Consider the following 23951-nt stretch of genomic DNA (forward strand, 5'->3'; position numbering starts at 1 on the left):
ATTTTTTGAATGGTTTCAAAGTTCAGCTGACAAGAAAGGTAAACATTCTTTCAAGAACTATTTTCTAGCGATAGCGATTTGTTATCATTGGTATGTAAAAAGTCCAAAACCATAACAATACGGATCTATTTATATTCTTAACGGATTGTAAAGTCATGCACATAAAAGCGAAAGCTCATATAAATATGAAAAAAATACCAAAGGGATAGCTCAAAATACCCTTTAATAACAATAAACATATGGAAAGGTTAAGAATGAAATTCTGTACAGGACATAGGTATGTAAATTACGGAACCGAGTTCGAAAGGCGGCTTGGAAGCGACCGGAAGCGATACAGTGAAATCTGGTCAATAGTATAGTAAAATTGACGCTTTGACAGCGTCATTTTCCAAAAATTGACTTGAATGTAAAATATGTTTTGAGTTAACAGTAATCATCTTGATTCGAAGAAATTTTAACCCTGTTCCAGTATTTTAGAAAGACTTGTGTTATGCGCCTTATTAGCAGCATTTTAATTTTGGTTTTTTTTACAAATTAGTAGGTCTAAATTAACCAGTGTACTACAACAAGGCGATGCCAGTACAATATATTTGAGTGATAATATATGAAGGAGTCCTTCTAACTAATGATAAACTCCAATATTTGTACAATGTTTTGTTATCCCAAGAATGTATTTTACAGAATTTCACATTTAGTTTTCCTGCTTCTTGTCTTTTTATTTCTTATAAATGACATATATGTTCTTTTAGGAGTCAGGTGTATAATACCCCTATGTCACATCCATATATAAAACAAGGGTTTTTATAGTATGATCAAAAGTTGCAGCAATATTTTTAAAGAACATGAGACTGACTTGATATTTTTTGTAAAAAATGAATCTAGCCTTAATTCCTTTGCCAAAATGATTTTGCTTAAGCTTCATAAAATCTACCAGTGTTGCTAAAAACTACACCCAAATATTTATATATTTAATACATGCTATATTACTGTGGTCAATGGTAATATTTCAATCATTAGACGACCATTCTTATTAAAAAAAAACTATTCCTTTTTTTATTCGTATTTATTGCAATACATATCTTGACAATATAATTATAAGGTGTGAAGCTGCTATTGGAGACTGGTCTTGAATTTGACAATAGAACTATGTTATCGGCATAGAACAAACATGGAAATGTCACAATGTGCACATATCCAGCTCAGAAGAAATTAGAATATTTGAAAGAGGCCTCTTCTTTCCATTACAATATCATCTGAATATAATATCGGCATGCACTGGATGAGTATTTGCCTTTTTGATAATTAAGATGATCTGATACACTAATGTTATAAAGATATTGATATGATTCTAATCTACATTATGTTATAATAGGATGATATAAAGAAGTGTTGTACCAATTCAGTTTTGCAGTGAGGTTTGAAATCCCTATCATTAATGAATTATTCATCAGCCATCAGATATTGCGTTTATCCGAGTAGGCAGTACTTCAGTGCTTTGATTTACTATAGTTTGCCATATTACTCATTTTTATTAAAGAAAGTTTGTTTTCGAAAATTTATTATCACTATAGAAAAAGAGATTTATTTTAAATAAACAATAATTTTTCCATCATAATGTGTGTGAATAAAAGATTAAAATTCTACAATACAATCACAATGTGAATTAAATATTTAAAAAATACTTTTGATAAGATCTTTTTCCAGAGTAATTGGGCATTAAATGGACAATTAATGTGTATAATTATATATATATATGGAATTTACACCTGAAAATATAGCCTTTGACATTATATTTACAGTTGATGATTAAATTCATATGTTCGTTCAAATTTAACAAAATAAATTAATACGTTTTATATACTTGAATGGCTACATTTTAATATAAAACACGGTTACAAAGAATTTCTTTTAAAAGAAACTCAATTATTTTTTCTCAAAATCTTCCGAAATGTCCTGCTATTGAATGATTGTCTTCCCGTTCTCTAATTCGCCGACAACTTTTCCGTATACAGTGACCTTAACCATGACACTATTTGTTAAAATTCTGACAATCCCACAGCGCAAGTGCGAAGGGAAAGTTAATGATTACAGAAAAAGTAAACCAACATTCGAGGAATATAGTATATTAAACAGAATCTGAAAGAAATCTTTAAAAAAACATGAACTCATTTATCAATTGTTATGACACAGTTTAAAAAAACAAATGGGAACGCATGGATTTTATTTTTCGAGAGCCCCATGCTTCGGTGTTGATTGTTTGTCAAGGTCACGTTTCGGTAACCTTAAGACAACAAAACCCAAAAGGTAATTACCAGCCAAACGTTCAGATCTACAACCTCCGAAAAAAATGATTGTTGTCGATTAAACATTATGGATTCGAAATACAAAAGTGTTCATATGACTAAGTTTAGTATAGGTGCAAGCATTGGTTCAATAATTTCGTTAACATAATATGCAAGCATTGGTTCAATAATTATCTTAGCATATGTGCATGCATTGGTTCAATTCTGACAATCCCACAGCGCAAGTGCGAAGGGAAGATAATGATGACATAAAAAGTAAACCAACATTAGAGGAATATAGTATAAACCGAATCTGAAAGAAATCTTTAAAAAACATGAACTCATTTATCAACTGTTATGACACAGTTTAAAAAAACAAATGGGAACGCATGGAAAATATATCAAAAATAACAACAAAACATAGCTATATCATCTCATTTATTTTTCGAGAGCCCCATGCTTCTGTGTTGATTGTTTGTCAAGGTCACGTTTCGGTAAACTTAGACAACAAAACCCAAAAGGTAATTACCAGCCAAACTTTCAGATCTACAACCTCCGAAAAAAATAATTGTTGTCGATTAAACATTATGTATTCGGAATACAAAAGTGTTCATATGACTAAGTTTAGTATAGGTGCAACCATTGGTTCAATAATTTCGTTAATATAATATGTGCATGCATTTGATAAATAATTTCCTAACATATATGCAAGCATTGGTTCAATAATTATCTTAGCATATGTGCATGCATTGGTTCAATAATTTCCTTTACATTTGTGTATGCATTGGTTCAATAATTTTCTAAACATTTGTGCATGCATTCGTTCAATAATTATCTTAGCATATATGCATGCATTGGTTCAAAATTTCCTCAAAATATGTGCATGCATTGCTTTAATGACTTCCTTAACATTATAATCACCACAAACTCGTTTCATATGACTTTAAGAACGTTTATATTGTGTGAAAATCGTAAAAATACAGACATATCATGACGACCAACAGTATCACCTCTGTCTGACATAAAATATACATTCCTCGATGACAATTAATCTACCATGAGCATGTTTTCCGGACAAAATTTGGTAATTAAATCTCGTCAATGATGTATTTGTGTAAAAAATATGGTCAAAGCTAAATAATTATAACTATTTTATCAAGGTGCAAATACTATGTAAGCAATTCATCACACATGACAGTTAACCAGAAGTGTTATTTTTACTAATGAGTCCGCACTCTGAAAACAGTTGATAGGTCATTATCAAAGGTTCATTATTTAACTGGACGACTTCAATTTGTAAAGGTAAGACGAAAGTTTCCATTTGATCATTAAATTCTGTTAACCTTTTCAACCTCACAACCTCACACTCATGTTAGTCATTAACGACATATAAAATTTAATAGATTGTTTACAACAAGGATGTCAGCTGTAACCAAATAATTAATAATTGTAAACACATTTATCAAAGTGCGGATTTTCAGAGATAAAAAAATAGTAAATAAACAAAACAAATGATTTTTTTTTTCTTTTATTCCTATGTATTAATTATATACTTGTATTAAAACAAAGGTTGCATTCCTTTTGCAAAGCTGACCATATTCGTTTTTGACCGGGGTTTTGACACTCTTTTTGAGTTATTTGTTTTCTTACGAACGTTTCATGTATATGTGGTTCTATTCTTTTGGAGTCGATCGCGCCTGGTTTCGGTTTCTAGGAACACGTGTCTTGCGCACTAAACTCACTATCATATTACGTTTATACCTAATCAGATAAGGCTTGTTTAACCTGGTTTTATTTGAATTGCGATATATATATATATATTACATATACACAATTAAGTCTAAATTGAAAACAACGTTCAAACCTATGACTGCGTTGGATAAAAACCGCAATTTTATACGTGTGCATGCAAAACAAATTTCTTAGTAGAGGGGTCTAAATACAGCACAAACAACATTTTCCAAAAGACCAAAAAAGTGAAAAAGTATATTTGAACAAAACGCATTTGACTAACAGGTCGAACAACTGATGTTCTTAAACCCTGCCGACTGCCATTGGCGATTGCCAGCATATACATATAGTTTGCACAATTTTACAGGAGTCCGCATATTATATACATTAAAGATTGAATAATTAATTATCTTCACGTTGGTTTACAATACCGTTCTTGAATTCATGTTGCTTATTATATATTAATGTACATATTTAACTTCATTATTATAATACGACACACATACACACGTAAATATACATGTAAATAAATTATTCTATAAAATATAACCCATCCGAGCTAGTTTATTACTATGTGCAATTTTAGTGACTTTTGTTCATGAATAAAATATAAGAATGCATTAAAACATAGACAAAGGATACTCATGTTCTATTGTGTTTAAAACAACAACACATCCGACTGGATACTGTGTGCATTATCGTTGGATATAACGCCTATTAAAGGTAAAAGTTTTTAGCACGTCTCTCTGTTTCACCGGTATGTGAAGAGTTTGTCCTTTCTTGGTTTATTGTTCTATATTTTCCATAACAGATTATTGTGTGTTCATAAATTACCTTTCAACTACTAGTAAACCAATGTAAACAGTCATTTTGATCTGAACATCTCTTAAATGACTGAACAATAAATTATTACGTTATTTTCAGTTTTTCAGTCAATATTTGTATTTATCCATTGCGGTAAATTCAGCACTGTTCAGACTCTTCGCTTGTAGTCAATTAATATCTGTTCAGTCTATAGTCAGACTGTTCAGTAGCTTCTATTTACCTGTACACACCAACATCATACTGAATTGTCTGAAATGCTACTGAACAGTATTGAATTAACTACAAGTGAACTGTCTGAACAATACTGAACTTACCGCAGTGGCTAAGTTCGAAAATTGACTGAAAAACTGAACATGACTGAATGATTTATTGTCCAGACTTTTCAGATCCTGTTAGAGAGAGACGAAAGATACCAAAGAATCATTCAAACTTATAATTAAAAAAAAAAAAGAAAAAGCCCAAAAGACAAACAACAGTACACTAAATACAACATAGAAAACTAAAAAATGAGCAACAGGAACCCATCCAAAAACCAGGAAGATCAAAATGACCGTTTCAGACTGAAAATCTTTTATTAGTGAACGTCTATGGAAAGCCAACGGGGTCAAAATTCAAAATTCGTAAATTGTAAATTTATAACTTGTAACTATGTAATTTGAACATTTGTAATTCTTGAATTCGTGATTTGTAAATTCCACATTTGTATATTGATCATTAGGTGCTACATTTGTGATATGTTTATTTGTAATTTGTAAAGTGCTAAATTCTACATTTGAATTTTTTGTAAATTTGTAGATGTCAATTAGCATCTTTGCTTTTATGTTATTTGTGAAAAAAAGTGTATTATACTTGTAAATCGACACTTTTCTAACGCGATGATTGCAAAGTGGGTGATTTGTTCATTCGACATTTGTACATTCATATTATGCTACGTTTCGTATTATGATACAAATGTACAAATTACACAGTTACAAGTTAAAAATTGACAATTCACGAATTTAGAATTTTGACCCCGTTGGCTTTCCATAAAACGTCCAATAATACATGACTTTATGGTGACCATCCAACAATATCTTTGGCTGTCAGGAAATTAAAATTGGAACTATTTGTTTTTACTTTTCATTCTTAATAACTTATTTATTACATTTTAACGTGTTTTGATATAGTTCAACCTTCAAAACCCACAATCATTATACTAACAAAAAGTAACACAAAGAACTTAATGTCGTAAAACGCCAACAATAATATAAACAAACAAACAACATGAAATAAAGCACATTGAGATTTTACGTCAATATGCTTTTTTTTTTCTAAATTAATATTGTAAATGTTTTAGATGCGAACAACAGTAACTTCGGTGTTGGTGTTATTTTTGTGTATTTTTGGTGTTAAATCACAATGGAGGAAAAGTCAAAGGAAAAATGAATGGAATTCAAATTCCATATCCAGTGAGTACGATTATTAATAAGACGATTTTATTTATGATATCGTGTTCATAACTGGGAAGTTTTTTTTCTTTACTTTGCACCATAAAACACAATTTGATCAATTGAAATTGGAATATGTATAGTGCATAGATATAAAAAACAAAAAAACCCATTTCATGACATTCCTTGAAGATAATTCTACGAATGTCCATTGTCATATACAGCATTACAACAATAATTTCGAACGACAAATATACATGACATAGCACATTCCTTTCTTCCTATCCCAATCCTTGGTTAAACGTATATATAAAGGGATCCTGTCGTCCGCCGCTTGTCTTTCTAAACGTCGGTTTCCACACAGTGAGTGAAGAATTGCTTTTTAAAATAGTAACTTCTGAAATTTGACGAAATCAGAAATATCATACAACCCAGACTGAGTTCTGATTTGCAAATACAAATGTTCTGTGTGTGATATATACCATTCACAACATTTTGAATCAAAAGTTAAACGCAGTAATTACCCAATGCTATGAACATCAGTTCTGATTAAGCGAATATTATAAAGTTAACGTCCTTTTTGCAATATTGGTGACTGTAACTGTCAGTCCTTGCAATAGTGGTGAGTGTAACTGTCAGTCCTTGCAATATTGGTGAGTGTAACTGTCAGTCCTTGCAATATTGTAGAGTGTAACTGTCAGTCCCAGTCTGCTTTTCAAAGTATTGCTTACTCATTTCAGGAAACCTTTATGATTTAAATATTTAATTTTTTGTGTTATCAATGTTTTATAAAATAGAAATTACAATTTGAATTCGATTTTGATAGTTCACAATCCTCGTTCCAGGTATTTTCCGGCTTTTTTTTTTTTGCACTTTTCGGATGATTACTTCTGATATTTGAACATGTTAATTTGCTGTTGCTATTATAAAAGCTTAATTGCATGGGTATCTGTAATAAGTATTAAACTAAATAGTGTTACACTTTATTTTATCATATTTTGATTATATCTATTTCATATCTTAACTGTGCTAAGGGGTAGTTTAAGCTCTGTGTTGTGTAAAGATTAAATCTAACCTAAAATTGAATGATAGACAGACATACTTAATCGGAAACTGAATCGAATCCAATTAACTATAAAAAGGCTAAAATAAATAGAAACCTTTATATATATATATATATATATATAACAAGGGTGCCTCGGTAGCCGAGTTGTCTAAGTAGTCAAAAGAGAAAAAAAGAAAAAAGTATAGTCGAATTATTGTATCACTAGCCTGTTAACACTGAGGTTGTGAGTTAGAATCCCGCACGTGGCAGGTGAGCTCGACTCCAATCTAAATTGACTAGGATTGTCAGTTTTCCTACCAAAGGTCGGTTGTTCTCTCCCGGGCACTCTGGCTACCACCACCAATAAAAACTGACCGTTACGAAATACCAAAATAGTGTTGAAAGTGGTGTTCAACACCAATCAATCAATCAATTAAGTATATACATGTATACATATACAACTCTAAATTGAAAACAACGTTCAAACCTATGATTGCGTTGGGTAAAAACCGCAATTCTTATACGTGTGCATGCAAAACAAATTTCTTGGTAGAGGTGTCTAAATACAGCACAAACAACATTTTCCAAAAGACCAAAACGTGAAAAAGTATATTTTAACAAAACGCATTTGACTAACAGCTCGAACAACTGATGTTCTTAAACCCTGCTGACTGCCATGGCGATTGCCAAATAAACGTATCACAAGATGTAACAAAATGGATCTTCATTATTAATTTAATACCAAACAGAAAACAATAAACTTGCAGAAAAGATGATATACCGCAAACATGAGGTGCAAACATTTGTACACCATATCCGGATTTCGACAATTAATGTCTCTTCAGCGATGTTAGGAATATATATATACATATTGAAAAGTTATAAAATTTGTACACGCTGTGCATAATATAGGAAAAAAATAAGGCTGAAAATGCACTAAATATTTATATGCAATATGAATAATCACATTTTGTCTATGAAGACATCAAATTGTTCTAAAATGTTCTCCATAATTTCCTACCGATTTCGCTGTTTCACTGTTTCACAGATATAGATAATATATATATATATCACGAAACATTCTAACGAATCAGATACACATTTATACAGATTGTCCACTACAAACCCACAGAAATCCAGAGAGTTATTGGCATGTTGACAACTTTGGTAGACGCTACCTTCGACGTTGTCCTCATGGACAAGCATTCTTCGCACATAAGTGTGCATGCGACCATACCCCACCACGTAAGTATTGTTTATTGTTGTTAGTTATAGTTTCGGATTTATATTGCGTTAATGAACACCACTTACACTATTGGAAGATTTAAATGCAGCTTCTTGTAAAATCAGTTACACATATTATACATCCCTGTAACGTGTTGCTGACTAACTTAATATTCATCTGTTCAATATCAACTCAGTGTACTACAACTAAATCAAGTAATCATAGAAACCTTGGCAGTCTCAATTAAGCAAGAAATCTATCCTCGCTCAAAAATTTGTATTTTTCGATTAATTCTTCTTTACTGGCTTGTAACTGCTTGAAGTTGTTAGTCAGATATATACACAACTAAACAAACCAATGCAACAAAACCAAAAGAGCAACAAAAAACCATCAGTGTTTGTATTCTTGTATTTACCTCTATGAAGCCATTTTGGTTTGACGACGGTAGTCATCAAACATAATTTGAAAAGTAAATCCCCGCTGATGATGATGCATTGGTTCCAAGTGGCTCGGTAGTTTTGGATGATAGATGTTAAGCAATGGCAATAGCTCACATTGGATCTGTGTTCCAGGTGATCCAAATATGGGATATACTTAAACATTCCTTTCAAGTAATCACTTATGTATATTTTTGAATGTGTACATTTCGAACAAAAATATTAAATAACAAAAATACCGAAGTCCTAGGTAAATTTAAAGAGGGGACAGTCCATAAGAACTGACAGATTCAAACGTGAGACTTTATCAACCAAGGGAACGAACGGAAAACAACCGTCATATTTTTATTAAATAATTTGTTAACTAAATATAAACAATTAACAGTACTAAAGCACAGGCTACTGGACAGACGATGCGTAGAGGACTAATAATCCACCAGCATCAGTTCCGTCCCAGGTGAAATTAAAAAATTATATAATATCGATAATCGGACGTACGATAGATTTTTCTTGAATGAAAATCATCAGGTACACTTGAAATCAACTTTTTGCCAGAAATGTAAAAAGTTGTAGAGCATAAAATGTCAAAAATCCGAAACAGAAGAGCAAGAACTGTTTTATGTCGTCATATTTGTTGCGTGCTTTAAATTTTCCATTGTGTGTCAATTAAAAGAGAAAACAAGACATAAAGGATTTTTTTTCCGATTTTGAATTAATATCTGAATAGATGTAGTATTAATTTATAAAATATTATTTTTTTCAGCCTGTGACCTCAGAGCTACAGACAAGAGCCCTAGACACTATGAACAATATAGTAATGGTTATTGGATTGAAATGATGTGCGCTGATGGAACCGCTTTTAATCCCAATACATGCTTATGTTCAACTTTTATTTAAATGGTAGGGTTTATACTTTTTGTATTTGTATAAAAAAATGAAACACATATTCAGAAACAGCTGATTTGTTTGTTATTTAAAAAAAACCCTTTATATTCCAATCGAAGAAACAAAGTAGAGTTTGTACAGCCCTATACCAAATCAATATATTTATTATTTTCACATCTCCAAATGTTTATATCATGTCTTAATAGTAACGTTTTATAGACGCCATACCATTATGGGATATTTGTGTCACATGTTCTACTTGTAGTAATCACTGTCCCGCTCTTTTTGTTTACGTTTGTGACATCACCGAAATATACTTTACTATAACACATTCAACCCCTTTCGTCACAGTTTCATATAATTACTAGCCAAAATGTAATACTAAAAATATATTAAGGAATGAGTCTATAAACATAATATATATGTTATATGAATTCAAGGCGCAATTACTATATAAGTCAGCCGAAAGATATTATCATTGGATTTTTACTTCCTATGAGCAATACAACTGAATCTACACGTGGACCATAACTGCGTACTCTTAGTTTATAAAGAGAGTTTCTGTTGATTTTGCTCTGTATTTGTCCATTTTGTATTTACGTCTGAAAGCAATCTCTATTTTTTTCGTGTTGTCCATTATTTAGTTTTCTGTGTAGTGTTTTGTAGATTCTTTTGTAGTTCCTCTTTTTTCTTAATTATATTATCTGTTTGTCGTCGACTTTTAGCTTTTGAATGTCCCCTTAATATCTTCTGCCCTTTTTGTTCCTATCGACAACGGATTTTTTCTATTCTTTGTCATAAAAACTGTGTTACAGTTATACACTTATTTGTTCATGTATTTGGGTTCGACAATTCCATGTTCCGATGGTTTGTAAATTTGGTTTTCTCTTATTATAAGGTTTATACAAGAGGTATTTACCAATCCGTTATAATAAGATGCCTAATCAGCAGATTTTTTTTCCTCGATATATTTTAACAGTAGTAACACTACGGGTGTCACGAGTAACGCAGTAAGGTAGGTTAAACCATGTTTTATGGTTCGCTAAACCTCCACTTGTATCACAGTTGTTAATAGTTCCGTGATATTAACAAAATTGGATGAGCAACCCAAACAGACATAATTGGTCTAAGTGACAATAATTTGGATCCAGCAGGCACAATTGTGTAAACATTCATTCTTTGTACAACACAACTGACAAAATAATTCAAACAAACATACAAATTATTCTGACAAAGACGCCAACAACAAAAATGATAGTCGATAGTACATACAGTATAACAAATGAATCTGAGAAAGACGCCACCAAAAATGTGTTTGTAGTTGATAATATAGTAAATTAAAATAGTATCAATAGTCAAGGCTCAGAGTCAAGGATGTTAATAAATATAAATACAAGGGTAAACAAAATGAAAACAAAAGGAACATATACAAGATTTATACTAGAGGCATTTACCAATCTGTTATAATAAGATGCTTAATCACCAATTTTTTTCCTTCATGGATATAAAGATTGGTAACACTACGGGTGTCACTAGAAACGTATGATGGTAGGTCTTATAGCTCGCTAAACCTCCCACTTGTATGACAGTTATCTATAATTCCGTTATATTAACAAAATTGGATGAGCAACCCAAACAGACATAATTGGTTTATGTGACAATAATTGGGATACAGTAGCCAAAAATGTGTAAACATACATCGCAGTCATACATTGTACAACCCAAATTACTAAAACATACAACCAACAAAATCTGACAAAGACACCAGCAAAAAGTTGTTGTATTTGATAGTATATACAGTAAATTAAAACATGATGCCAAACTAGTATACACTTTTCCTATAATGTATAATTTAAGTAAAATATAAATACAAGAGTAAACAAAATGAAAACACTATAAAATCTGCACGCATCCGAATCACACTTCTGGGCCCACATGCACCAGGAACACTCAAAGCCAGCAACCCGAAAGCTGGATGTACAAATACCGACCCACGTCAAGAGTCATCAGACCAAAAGAAGGATCATAAAAGTACAATGACAAATACAGGGAAAACTTTAAAGTACATAAAATGATATACAACTTCAGCACATAGAATCTATGACTCAATACCATCTTGTATTATTTGTGAAGTAGAAACTGAATATTCATCTATTAGGGCTTGGTACTTTCCGATGGAAATTTTGAAAAAAAGGGCGAGACGTTATTAACAAAACCCTGGCTGAAAATCGTTTTGCTCAGACAACGATGACGTTGTGGCAGCTGCAAGCTCTTGAATATCGTATGAGTTGAGAAATGTTTACTTCATACGCGGGTGAAGTTTGTATATTGCTGCTAAGGTGAGGACAAATGATAATTTCAAAATTGAAATCGTCTCGTTTGTCTCTAGATTTTGGTACTGAAATGAATGTTGAAGTCAAATTCGAGGTATATGTCTAGAAATGAGGCGGAGGAAACTTTAACTGTGGGTTAATTAATCTCTAGTTCGGCCAGTAGAGGCACACAGCTGGTTCCAAAAGGATGCCGACAACATGCTGAAAACATCGACCTCCAAATTCAACAATTATGTTGTCGATGAGAAACTCAAGCTACTACAAAATATGCCGAATCATATCCCAAAACAATAAACTTATAGCGTATATATGAAAATAAGAAGATGTGGTATGATTCCAAATGAGACAACTCTCCACAAAAGACCAAATGATACAGAAATTAACAACTATAGGTCACCGTATGGCCTTCAACAATGAGTAAAACCCATACCGCATAGTCAGCTATAAAAGGCCCCGAAATGACAAATGTAATACAATTCCAACGAGAAAACTAACGGCCTGATTTATGTACAAAATAATGAACGAAAAACAAATATGATATACAGCAACAAACGACAACCGCTTAATTACAGGCAGCGCTTTTAATGGATGAAAGCATTGTGTATTTTTTCTTTTAATTTTTTTCATGTGGCATGGTAGGGTAGAAAAATCGAAGGTTTTGATAGTCTTAAAACAAACCTAGAAATCAAATATTTGGAAAGCAAATCACTTGACTTTTATTAAAGAAAGAAAATATTTTCGTCGGAATTCATATCAATAAGCCTCAAACAAGAAGAAATTAGCAATATATTTTTTTCAAAGGATAGAATTTGTTTTTAAGCAATCACCTACTCATTAAATTAAAGAACAGTACAACAGCTTACTCGACAATTGCATTAGAATTTAGATGTAAATGATTAAAATATCAATACAAATAAAATAATTGATCTGGTAATGAAAATGATTATGGTTTGTCGAATGTAAACCTAAATAAACACGCCAAACAATCTCGTATATGGTCAACCTATCATACATGTTTGCACCTGTCCTAAGTCAGGAATCTGATGTTCAGTAGTTGTCGTTTGTTGATGTGGTTCATAAGTGTTTCTCGTTTCTCGTTTTTTATGTAGATTAGACCGTTGGTTTTCCCGTTTGAATGGTTTTACACTAGTCATTTTTGGGGCCCTGTATAGCTTGCTGTTCGGTGTGATCCAAGGCTCCGTGTTGAAGACCGTACTTTGACCTATAATGGTTTACTTTTATAAATTAATACTTGATTGGAGAGTTGTCTCATTGGCACTCGTACCACATCTTCTTATATCTATGTAATTGCTTCAAAGCATCGAAAAACTAGAACTTGTATTTATATAGATTTCAGTGTAAATACGGAATTATTAGGGTACAGCATGTTTCATAACATTTTTTTTGTCAAATTGTGTACATTTATACACATTTTACTGTGATAGATTAAACAATATTATGGTAGAAAGATACTTCTATATTTGTTATTACCGATTTTGACCTTTTGGGTCATCATACTCACCATGCTAGCAAACTTATATACAATTCAATATCAAAATGAAATTATGCCTCGTCAGAAGTATTGTAAAAACTCGTCATCAAAGATATATGGCTTATAATTTAGATTTTTATTGTAAATTGCGAAAAGACATGATTTTAGAATTTTCCAAACAAAATTAAGGATCGCAGTTTTTCAATCCGCTATGACCAAGCGCATAGTAGACACTACCAGGATTTTATTGCCGTTATGAAATGTCTGTTGCAGATGACCACTGGTATATGATATTTGACTTGACTATAGTCGTAGCCTCCTTAGGTATATAAATTATCACCACAGTTTTACTTGTCATGAGCAACACGACGGATGCCACTTTTGGAACAGAAACTACTTTACCTTCCGGAGAACCTGATTTTTTCTGAGTTTTCGTGTTGCCAACTCTTTCAAAGTTTCCTTTGTAGTTCAGTTTGTATCATATGTAATATGCATTTAAAAAATGGAACGTATTTTCAAACGCCTCAAAAGTTACGCCGGTCCTTTAAAACACTTCGTCTCAAGTACTCTTTCTACATGATCATAACATGAAGATAAGAAGAGCTTTAAATTTTATTATCCACTTTTTTCAGAACATTTGCTACTGGTGTTGAACAGAAATGTCTATAATTGTGATGGACAAGTATCACGCATGTTGTGAACTTTTCTGATAAACTTGCACACATCTTTAAGGACTTCTGTTTGAAACACAGAAAAATATTCTAATACACTTCGAATATTTTATAAACGAACTATAGTGAAGCCGGTCTTCAAATTCTAGACTCGAGTAGTCTGTTTTTACTTTATTACATATTCTTCACTAGACCACTTTCGAATTCGTTGAATTTCCGTAAAAAAACTTTGGTTTTAGTGAACTTCCAGGTTAGGGGAGGGTTGAGCGCTCACAAACATGTTTAACCCCGCCCCATTCTTTATGTGCCTGTCCCAAGCCAAGTTCAGTGGTAGTCGTTGGTTCATGTCTGTCATATTTGTTTTTCGTAAATTGTTTTGTTATAAATTAGGCCATTAGTTTTCTCAATTGAATTGTTTCATATTTTTCTTGTTGGGGCCTTTTATAGCCGACTATGCGGTATGAGTTTTTCTCGTTGTTGAAGGCCTTACAGTTGCCTATAATTGCTTATATCCACTTTATTTGAACTACGTTGGATATTTGTCTCATTGGGAATCATACCATATCTCCTTATTTTTATATCATTCGTGCGTTTAGGCCATCGTCACTTCCTACCCACGTTGAGCGAGCAGTTGAAGAAAAAATATGATGCTATGTTGCACGAATTATTCGGCAAATTAAATTCTTATAATTGATCATCTGTACTGCTGTCATTAGGGAATTGTGATTAAGTACGTACGGAACAAACATTATTTCTAGTTTATCCTGCATAATGACGATCCCGAAGACGCTTGCTGAACTTTAATAGTGCAGGGATACTGGCGGGTCCTTCTATCTGGAAAATGGCGTCATGAAAGCGCGCATAATTGATGAACTTTTCCGGTGAAGGACATTACGCGAAAGGAGTCTATAATAGGATCTGGTTTCAATATTACACTATTACACGGGAAATCAATTGCCCTGTCGCTGTCGATTACCCGTGCGAGTCTTGTTGATATTTGATTGCTTGACAATTCCTCAAATTTCGTTTTAACACTTATAAATCTGTGTCCAATCACTCACAGCACTGTCTTTTTCTTTTTCAGTAATCTTTTTACTTATTCGTATAGTTTAATGTAACGATGTCACAGAACAAGGCTTCGAATTCCGCTGAGAAAAAAAAAATTTGCTTGCGCAAACTTGCAGAACGAATATTGTTAGGTTCAATTTCAGACGAAGTGTAAATAGATTATGATGTGAGCTTGTATAACAATATAGGTTATCCAATGGAGAACGTCTGTCGGAACGTTGTCTATTATTGTCATTCATGACTAAAAAATGAAAATAAAGTTTACAAGTTTTATAAAAAGCCGAATATTTGAAAGTAAAGGATGTATAAATACCGAAACCGGTGAAGAGCTATAATACCAAAAAGAACCTTATATCAACAGCCAAATCCATCTAAGGTCAACTTTATCTGATGGAATTTGAACACTAGTTTCTTAATACTTTTTTAATCTATAAAAATACAATTTAAAATGGTATGTTATTAATCATGGCAATACCGAAGCATTACAGAATATTTTAAAATCAAAGATGCATAAATACCGAAACAGTTGAAGAGCTATATGACCAAAAAGAACCTAAAATTAATAGCCAAATCCATTTAAGATCAACTACTGAGTTTATGATAGCCGGAAAGTGATAGTCTACCAGCAGTGTTATCGACCCAGTGCTATAAATTGTACAAAAAATGAAAATAACACTTTATAATTGTTATGTATCGGAAGTGCTTTTCTAGATTAACCTTTATCAAGAACGTCATTGTTTGTGGTATTATTTTTTTAGCATATAGGGACAACCGTAGTAAAATTAATTTAAATTCCAGACTGGTGAATTATTTCTTATTTTTACTGAGTTTTTCTATCATCTACAGTCTTTTTTAAATGGAAAATTCAGTAAAGTTGTCACTGAAGATCACTTGTTCCTAAAACAACACGATTAAGGAGTTGACTAACAATTTTAGCAACATGACTTATTTGTAGATCATGCCTCGCTGGTGATTTTTTTTATCAACTACTTTACTTTGGCCAAAAATTGGTAAACATCTTGATTAAAGGGCAATAACTCAACTGACAATTTTGGTTATGTTGACTAAATTACAATAGCTCGTGTTTTGCGGATCATTTTTACTTTTATAGTTTCTAAATATCTACTATAAAGTTAGTTCCAAAATTCCAAAATATTCCACTTCGGAGCAAAAACGCATAAAACTTGCCTTTATGACCCTCAGTTTCTCTCTGTCTATTATAGTATTCAAAATAACAGTTAAAAAAAGCTAAAAATCGTCATGTTTTTCTCTCTTTGTTAGTTTTTAAGATTAAAGGCAATATTAAACATGACAAATATCGTCATTTAGGGACAATAACGTTTATAAGGGTCGAGTAATTCTTTTTATTTTAAAATGTTTCTCGGTTTTCAAGATAAGAGGCAACACAAAAATGATAAAAATCGTCGTTTTGAGGCAATTACTCCCGTAAGGAGTCGACTGATGACTCCGGCCATGTGACTTATTTGTAGAATTTGTCTTGCTTGTTGTTTTGCAATTCAAAGTCTCATTCTATCTCCAACAAAACTTGTAAAAAGGTTTCTCTGTATCTAGTATAGTTTTTAAGATAAGAGGCAATCACAAAAATGATAAAAATCGTCATTTAGGGCAATTACTCCTACAAGTAGTCGACTGATGATTAAGGCCATATTGACTTTAATGTAGATCTTGACTTACTCATCATGTTTGTGTCAAAGGCTTGCCAAAAGGCGTTGAAGAATCTGATTTTGAAAATACGTTTGTTATGAATGTGGTGAGACAAGAGGTGATGGTTAATAAAATCTAACGTAATTAACATGAAATGAAAGGTAAAAGACATGTAGAAGTTGAGGTTTCAGAAAAGGAACAAAAGTTGGTTGTTTTAGAAGACTAGAAACTATAGTTAATGAAGAGCACGAGGTAGCTTAAGACGACCAAGTATTTGAACAGAATAAAACTAGTAATTGGGGAAAGAGTAAGAGTGGAATACAAAGAAAAAATTCAAATACAAGAGAATTAATCCTAGAACAAGACCAAGAGCTGCACAATCAACCTGAACTTGAGGAAATAAGAGTAAAGTAGTTAAAAAAAGTATCCAAAAGAATGGGGGGAAATGTACAAAGGTATGAATAAAGATAAGACAAGGCATAACAATTTCAAATGAGACAGAGTTGAGAGATTTCTAACGGAAGCATAGTGCACAAAGAGAGCAAAGCATTGTACACAGTTTATATTATTGACAACGATGGGGAAACAATGTTTGACAAGTTTTTGGAAGATATGGACTTGAACCAGAGAAAAGTGTATGTTACAGGCATGGTTGATAAGCAAAAGGTGTAGGTCGGATCCCAATGCAAGAGCACGTTTTTCTTTACACTTTGAATTGGTGAATATAACTGAGAAAAGAGGATGAAAGACATAGCACAAGATTTAAAAACAAAGTACGAAGAAAAAACATTATTAGATAAACCTGAAATTATAACTCTCTATTTGCAGGCTATTCTATTAACCCCTCTTTTGAAAGCAAGTTCAATTTACCTAAAAACTAAACTACCATGTCACAATTTCAAAATATTTGGTCTTGGGTCTAAAGCTGAATTGTCTCGTGTTACTTTTGTATTTGTGGCATGAAAGCGAAGATGAATTTCCGCTAGCTCATTTTCCTCATGTGTAGTGGATTTTCTTAAAAATTTTGATTATGTAATTAAATAGTTAATATATACAGTGATGACTCGACCTACCAAAACTGTAATGACATACTGTCAACTGCTCTAGTCAAAGTGGCAAATAAAAGAAATATTACAGCGACTAAATCAATTAAAGATAAAGGCTATTCCTAAATGAAGTGTGACCGTGATCATAGTGTCGTGAAGAAAACGATTCACAATTAACCTATTTACAGTTCCCAAACTTATTTAGATTTACTCTAATCAGTAAAGCCCTCTCAGCATTGTGCTTGTAAAAGAGAGGAAAAAGATACCATTGGGACATTAAAACTCACAAGTCGAAAATAAACTGACAACACCATCGCTAAAAAAGAAAAAGACCAACAGACAAACAATAGTAAACAAAACACAACATAGAAAACTAAAGACTGAGCAACACGAACCCCATAAAAAAATGGGGGTGATCTCAGGTGCTCCGGATAGGAAGGATAAGCAGATCCTGCATCCGTCGTGTTGTTCAAGTTAGTACAAACCCGGTAAAAAGTCTAATTCGGTAGGTCACTTTCGTGAAAAGGTGACGGGATTGTGGTTACGACATTAGGAACATATCCGCTATCATCTGTGAAACGGATATTTGATAACGGTCAACCAACTCGTGATGGCGTCCGTAAAACTTACGAAGGGATGATTTCAACTTCACCACTTGGAACTCTTGATTTAATAGCTTACTTGTGAGCAGCAACCCTCTATCAAGGAAATCATGATAGGAAACACGAGCCCTAGAATATCGTATCAACTGGGAGATATATACTCCGTATGCAGGCGTTTCTGGAACGTTGCTACATAGAAATGGAAAGTTCACAATTGGGAAGCTGAAATCATCTCTTTTGTCGTAAAGTTTTGTTTTCAACCGACCCTCACTGTCAATTTCTAGATGTAAGTCAAGATATGAGACAGACTTAACTTAAAACATATGTAGCATAATTACTTTCATCACGTCACTGAAATATTACAGTTCAATTCTTCCTGGTTGTCGCTTTGGTGATCCCGTCTTACTAATCTTCGTGTGTTAAAATACTAACCTGAATGCAATATTTTACAAAAGCTTAAGAATGACGATGATGCATTCAGTGAGCTTCATTTGCGTGCTTAAGTATCAAGTCCTTCAATAAATGACACTGTGAACAAACTTTATAGTGCTCCTATCCTAATAAAAGAAGACAAATGGGCACATCTCCAGGAATTGAAACACGTTATCCCCGATGATTTTCATGCATTTTGCGATTATTCGTCCCATTACTAATTTAGATTGTTGACCTTGTTAAATTATAATTATAGAATGTGTTGCTCTATAAACAGATTGGAGTATTGTTGATTAATAACCAAGTTGAACTGGTTAGAATGTTCTCTTATTTTGTGTTATTTTATTGTTAGTATTTTACACGAAGAATATAAGACTACTTTATTAAAGAGTGTGTATGAATTTCAAGGCTTTACTTTTTATATGATCCACCAACTAAATTACAAAAACACCAACACACTATTCTTATCATAATCAAAATTGAATTTGAAAGCCCTGTATAGAAAAAGAAATACACATCCTGGATGAAGCAAAAAAGTATAGCATTCTGTTGATACAAGGTTCTTGATAACAAAGAACAACTGGGGTTAACTCGTGTGCTTTGAAAGGGTAAACAGTTTCTGTCTCATACCATATCATCTTTTTGAAATTACAAGTTTTCCAAGGCATTTTCATTTCATTTTGGGAATTTGATGCGAGTTCAAAATCTCGTAAATGCTCCTTTAGGTTGTTCCAAAATGCCATATGTATTTTCAGTAGGCTATATCTATTTATTTATTTTTTTTTTACAAGGTTTGGTGAATGGGGACACAAAGAAAAATGCATTAAAATAGAATTGATAAAAAAAAATACTTCACAATTTTCTAACATCTTTACTGCGCCTTTAAAACAGGTTTCCTGAAAAATAGGGTACAATGACATACATATTTTTTGAAACCCAACGACGCGATGTGTTTGGTTCATTTTACGTCACATTTGTCTTCGTATCTAGCTATATAATAGAAAATGAAGCATTTAATATGGTTGATGACGTTCTCTCTACGGTATTACATTTCTCTCAGCATAAAATATGAATAAATTTCAAATGAATATGGAATTTTTTCCAATAAACCCTGGCATTTTTATTCCCTTTGTGGAAAATAGGACACACGGTATTTGTAACGTTTCTAGTGCATGTAATGACAACATCTTAAATTTAACTATAATAATGGGAATCAAGCAGGCATATATGTAACAAAAAAAATACACTAAAATGATCACCCGATTTAAAAATGTCTGACCAAATTACGTTCGAAAACTTTAAGCAGTATGAAGACTATGATCTAACACATATACGACTGTGACCCAACACAATACAAGACAATCTCTTAAGACATGTTCCCGGGGTTATGATTCGTTTAAATCTAATTCTCTCCAATTAAGACCTGATCCGAATTATTATGGACATATATTATATAGGAACAATTTGTCTAAAGAAATGGATTATGATCCTTTTTATTGGGAAGATTTGGAAGAAGCATGTCAAATGATAAATTGACAAGAGTGATAAGTTTATTTTAACACCTGCAAATGACAACCTGCAGTAAATAAAATGTACAAATCATATAGATGTTCAGGTTACGTCATGGATCTTGTTAACTATTTGCATGCTACATTTTTGATACGTGTCTTTGTGATAACCTCGAGCATTTATTTGTCTTGGTTTTATGTTTAAAAATAATTATTAATTAATGATTGTTAAGTATCATCAACGCAGATGTCGTAAACAAACGAAGTAAACAACAGATTAAAAACATAACACACAACCTATACTACACGACTGCCTTCCAGTCACTAATGATTTAAATTTAAAGAAATAAATGACAGTAATTTAAAAGCTGTTATTTTAGATAAAAAAAGAATATAAGGCTGTCGAATATCATCACCATACAGAAAAGGTAAGAAAATTCACATTATAAATAAATAAAATTAGATCTGATTTACAATTAAAGATTAATAAAACTAAGAACTAGAAAATGACTTTCGGATTCATAAATACTTGTAAATCATCTATTCAGGGTTTGAACTATCATCTTTGCTTAAAATAAAAATTCTGAAATATCTTTCCACATTCACAGAAAATGTTCACATGAAAAATATTTACATTTATTATACAAAGAACTCTGCCGGGAAATAATAAAAATTCCATCCAAAAGAAAATCAGACGGAAATTAAATGTAAGTATTAGGATTATATTTACAAATATATTCATAACCAGTCTTGTATCTAACTGTCGCCTGAATCAAGAGATAGTGTTTTATCATGTAAAAAATGGACAAAAAAAAGTGTGTTTTTTTTTATCCAACGAATGTTTACACTAGTGTTTTTGATGCATATTTTAATACTATATCATAAAACGCTGGATTGATTCAGATGAATTAAATTAATTCCCTGAAAATTATCTCTTTTTAACCCATTAATTTATGTAAATTTAAAACACTATATATCAGTCTACCATAAACATAAACAACGGTATCAAGTTCGATGTTTTCACACTATTTACATACAATAGTCTCTAGTATATAGTTTCTAGTAAATAATAGTTGGCCAGAATAAAAACACGATGGAATGAAAGAATGCTTAGTACATATAACCACTCGATAGATTGAAATAAGACTTAACATGCATCATTCTATGTGTGTCTCAATATAGTATATGGTAATGTTTCCGTCCAATCTATAAAAATGGAATGTATTGGGAACTCAAATTGCGATCATTTCTCTCCAGTTCTGTAACTTCTGCATGGAAGACAACTAGCCCAATTCGAATGAACCAAGTCAGCCAAAAGAAAAGAAAATAATTACACGAATATATATATACAAAACTTTAGGATTATATATTTTCGTACATCTCATTTTATTCTCCTTTACATATATTTCTTAATAAAAAAAATAAGTTATGGTCTATGGTTTATATAACCGGGTGTTTTCCTTGTTATAGTAATTCAAAGACGGAATACCAATACTTTAAACTTTATTAGCAAGGTCCGGACAGTACCAGACCTAAGACCTAAACTGACTACAAAATAACATACAAAAGCATATATAGAAAACAGTTACTATAGCAAAGGATTAGTGTCCAAAGGATTAACTTGTCATCGTCAGAGTGATTTCCATTACGACAAACATATACTTAACAAAAGAATTAATTAAACACAAAGAAATGTAAAAGGTTTGATAAACGGATTAATAAATTGTCACTATAGCACTTAAAATATATTGTCGGAATAAGCTTTATTTCTATTTCACATTTGTCCAAATCTTCCTGGTTATATTCGCCACTACTCCACCTAAACTCGGTCTCCGAGTTTGCCGAATGAATTTTGTTATCGTCGTGGGTATCCTCCTCCTCGCCGATGACGTTGCTGCGAATTGCCACGCGAGCAAATTGCAAGGGTCGAACGCACATCTCGGTTTGAATGTTTTATATCTAGATGTTGAATCTCGTGTCTACTGTTTACGTTCTCTTCCTTAAGTCTCTGAATTTCGTCTTCCATATCATTTAAGATGCGATTGTACTGCATGTCAGAATTTTTGAACTCCATTGTTAAGCGTTGTCTGGTGTTCGTCAAATTTAGGTTTTCCTCTTTCAGTTGAACTATTACTCTTTCCAAATGTTTATTTCTATCTGTATAACCACTTATTTCTTTTTCAAACTTTTTAGTTCGACTTGTATGTTCGGCTAATTCATGTTCGATCTTTTGAATTATCCGGCCATGTTCTAAACGTTCCAAATTTAATTTGTCCAAACTGTCACTCAACATTACATTATCTTTCACTACGGTATCCAATTTAGAATTTTCACACTTCAGCACAGCGATTTCTTTGATGAAGTTTCGGTTAGACACTTTCAACTTGTTAATGCGGATTAGTTTCGCGGATTCGTCCTGTATGGAGCACGTAAAAGCGGAGAGTTCCTTGTCCTCGAGTTCTTGAAACGGAAATTGAGACATTTGTTTCTTCTCAATAAACGTTTTCATTCGGTCGCTGTCTCTTTGAATTTTTGACTTTGATTTCTTCTTCGGTTTTGGGTTTTCACACGACTTAACGTGAAAACTACACATACGGGCAAAATGTCCATGATGTCTGCACTTGTAACAATAAGCGTTAGCTGCATAACACCGATGGTAGGTGAAAACGTTCAATGTCTTACCGCAATATTTGCACAGAAAGTCTAAACAGGTATCTGCTTTTCTCATCGGAAACGGATGTCCATTTCTGCAAGGCTGGTAATTCCAGGTTCCTTCCATTCTGTTGCTTCTGAAGGTATTCATTACTAGTTTGGGGAAACTAGCTCAAGATCGTGCCGCGGGTACCTCAACCAATATATACTTAACAAAAGAATTAATTAAACACAAAGAAATGTAAAAGGTTTGATAAACGGATTAATAAATTGTCACTATAGCACTTAAAATATATTGTCGGAATTAGCTTTATTTCTATTTCACATTTGTCCAAATCTTCCTGGTTATATTTATATAATGTAATTTTGGCAGGAAGGTTGTTTGAAAGGTTTAATTGGTTGATTTTCAAATTAAAATCTGATGACCTCGCTTCGCAATATATCTGTTTCATTGAATTTGTACGTCATCCTCTCGTCTGCACCAAATAGGTCACGCTTCCGTCATGATAATTTTCGTCGATTAATTGGTACACGTAAATGAGACAGCAAGAACACAAAAAAGCAACGACATTTTAAATCCAATTTACGGTTTAGCAATAGGCAGGTGTGTATACAATATGTCTAG

General features: G+C 32.4%; 1 protein-coding gene across 1 annotated transcript; it reads left to right on the forward strand.

The window, feature by feature from the left end:
* Window positions 1–3474: 3474 nt before the first annotated feature.
* LOC127730533 (uncharacterized) lies at window positions 3475–9929 on the forward strand. Its single transcript, XM_052238967.1, has 4 exons — window positions 3475–3584; window positions 6175–6286; window positions 8421–8555; window positions 9736–9929. Exons 2-4 carry the CDS (start codon window positions 6175–6177, stop codon window positions 9867–9869), a joined length of 381 nt encoding a protein of 126 aa, XP_052094927.1. The 5' UTR covers window positions 3475–3584; the 3' UTR covers window positions 9870–9929.
* Window positions 9930–23951: the final 14022 nt, after the last annotated feature.

This window comes from Mytilus californianus, unplaced genomic scaffold (genome assembly GCF_021869535.1).
Source record: "Mytilus californianus isolate M0D057914Y unplaced genomic scaffold, xbMytCali1.0.p SCAF_2, whole genome shotgun sequence".
Taxonomy (NCBI): Eukaryota; Metazoa; Mollusca; class Bivalvia; order Mytilida; family Mytilidae; genus Mytilus; species Mytilus californianus.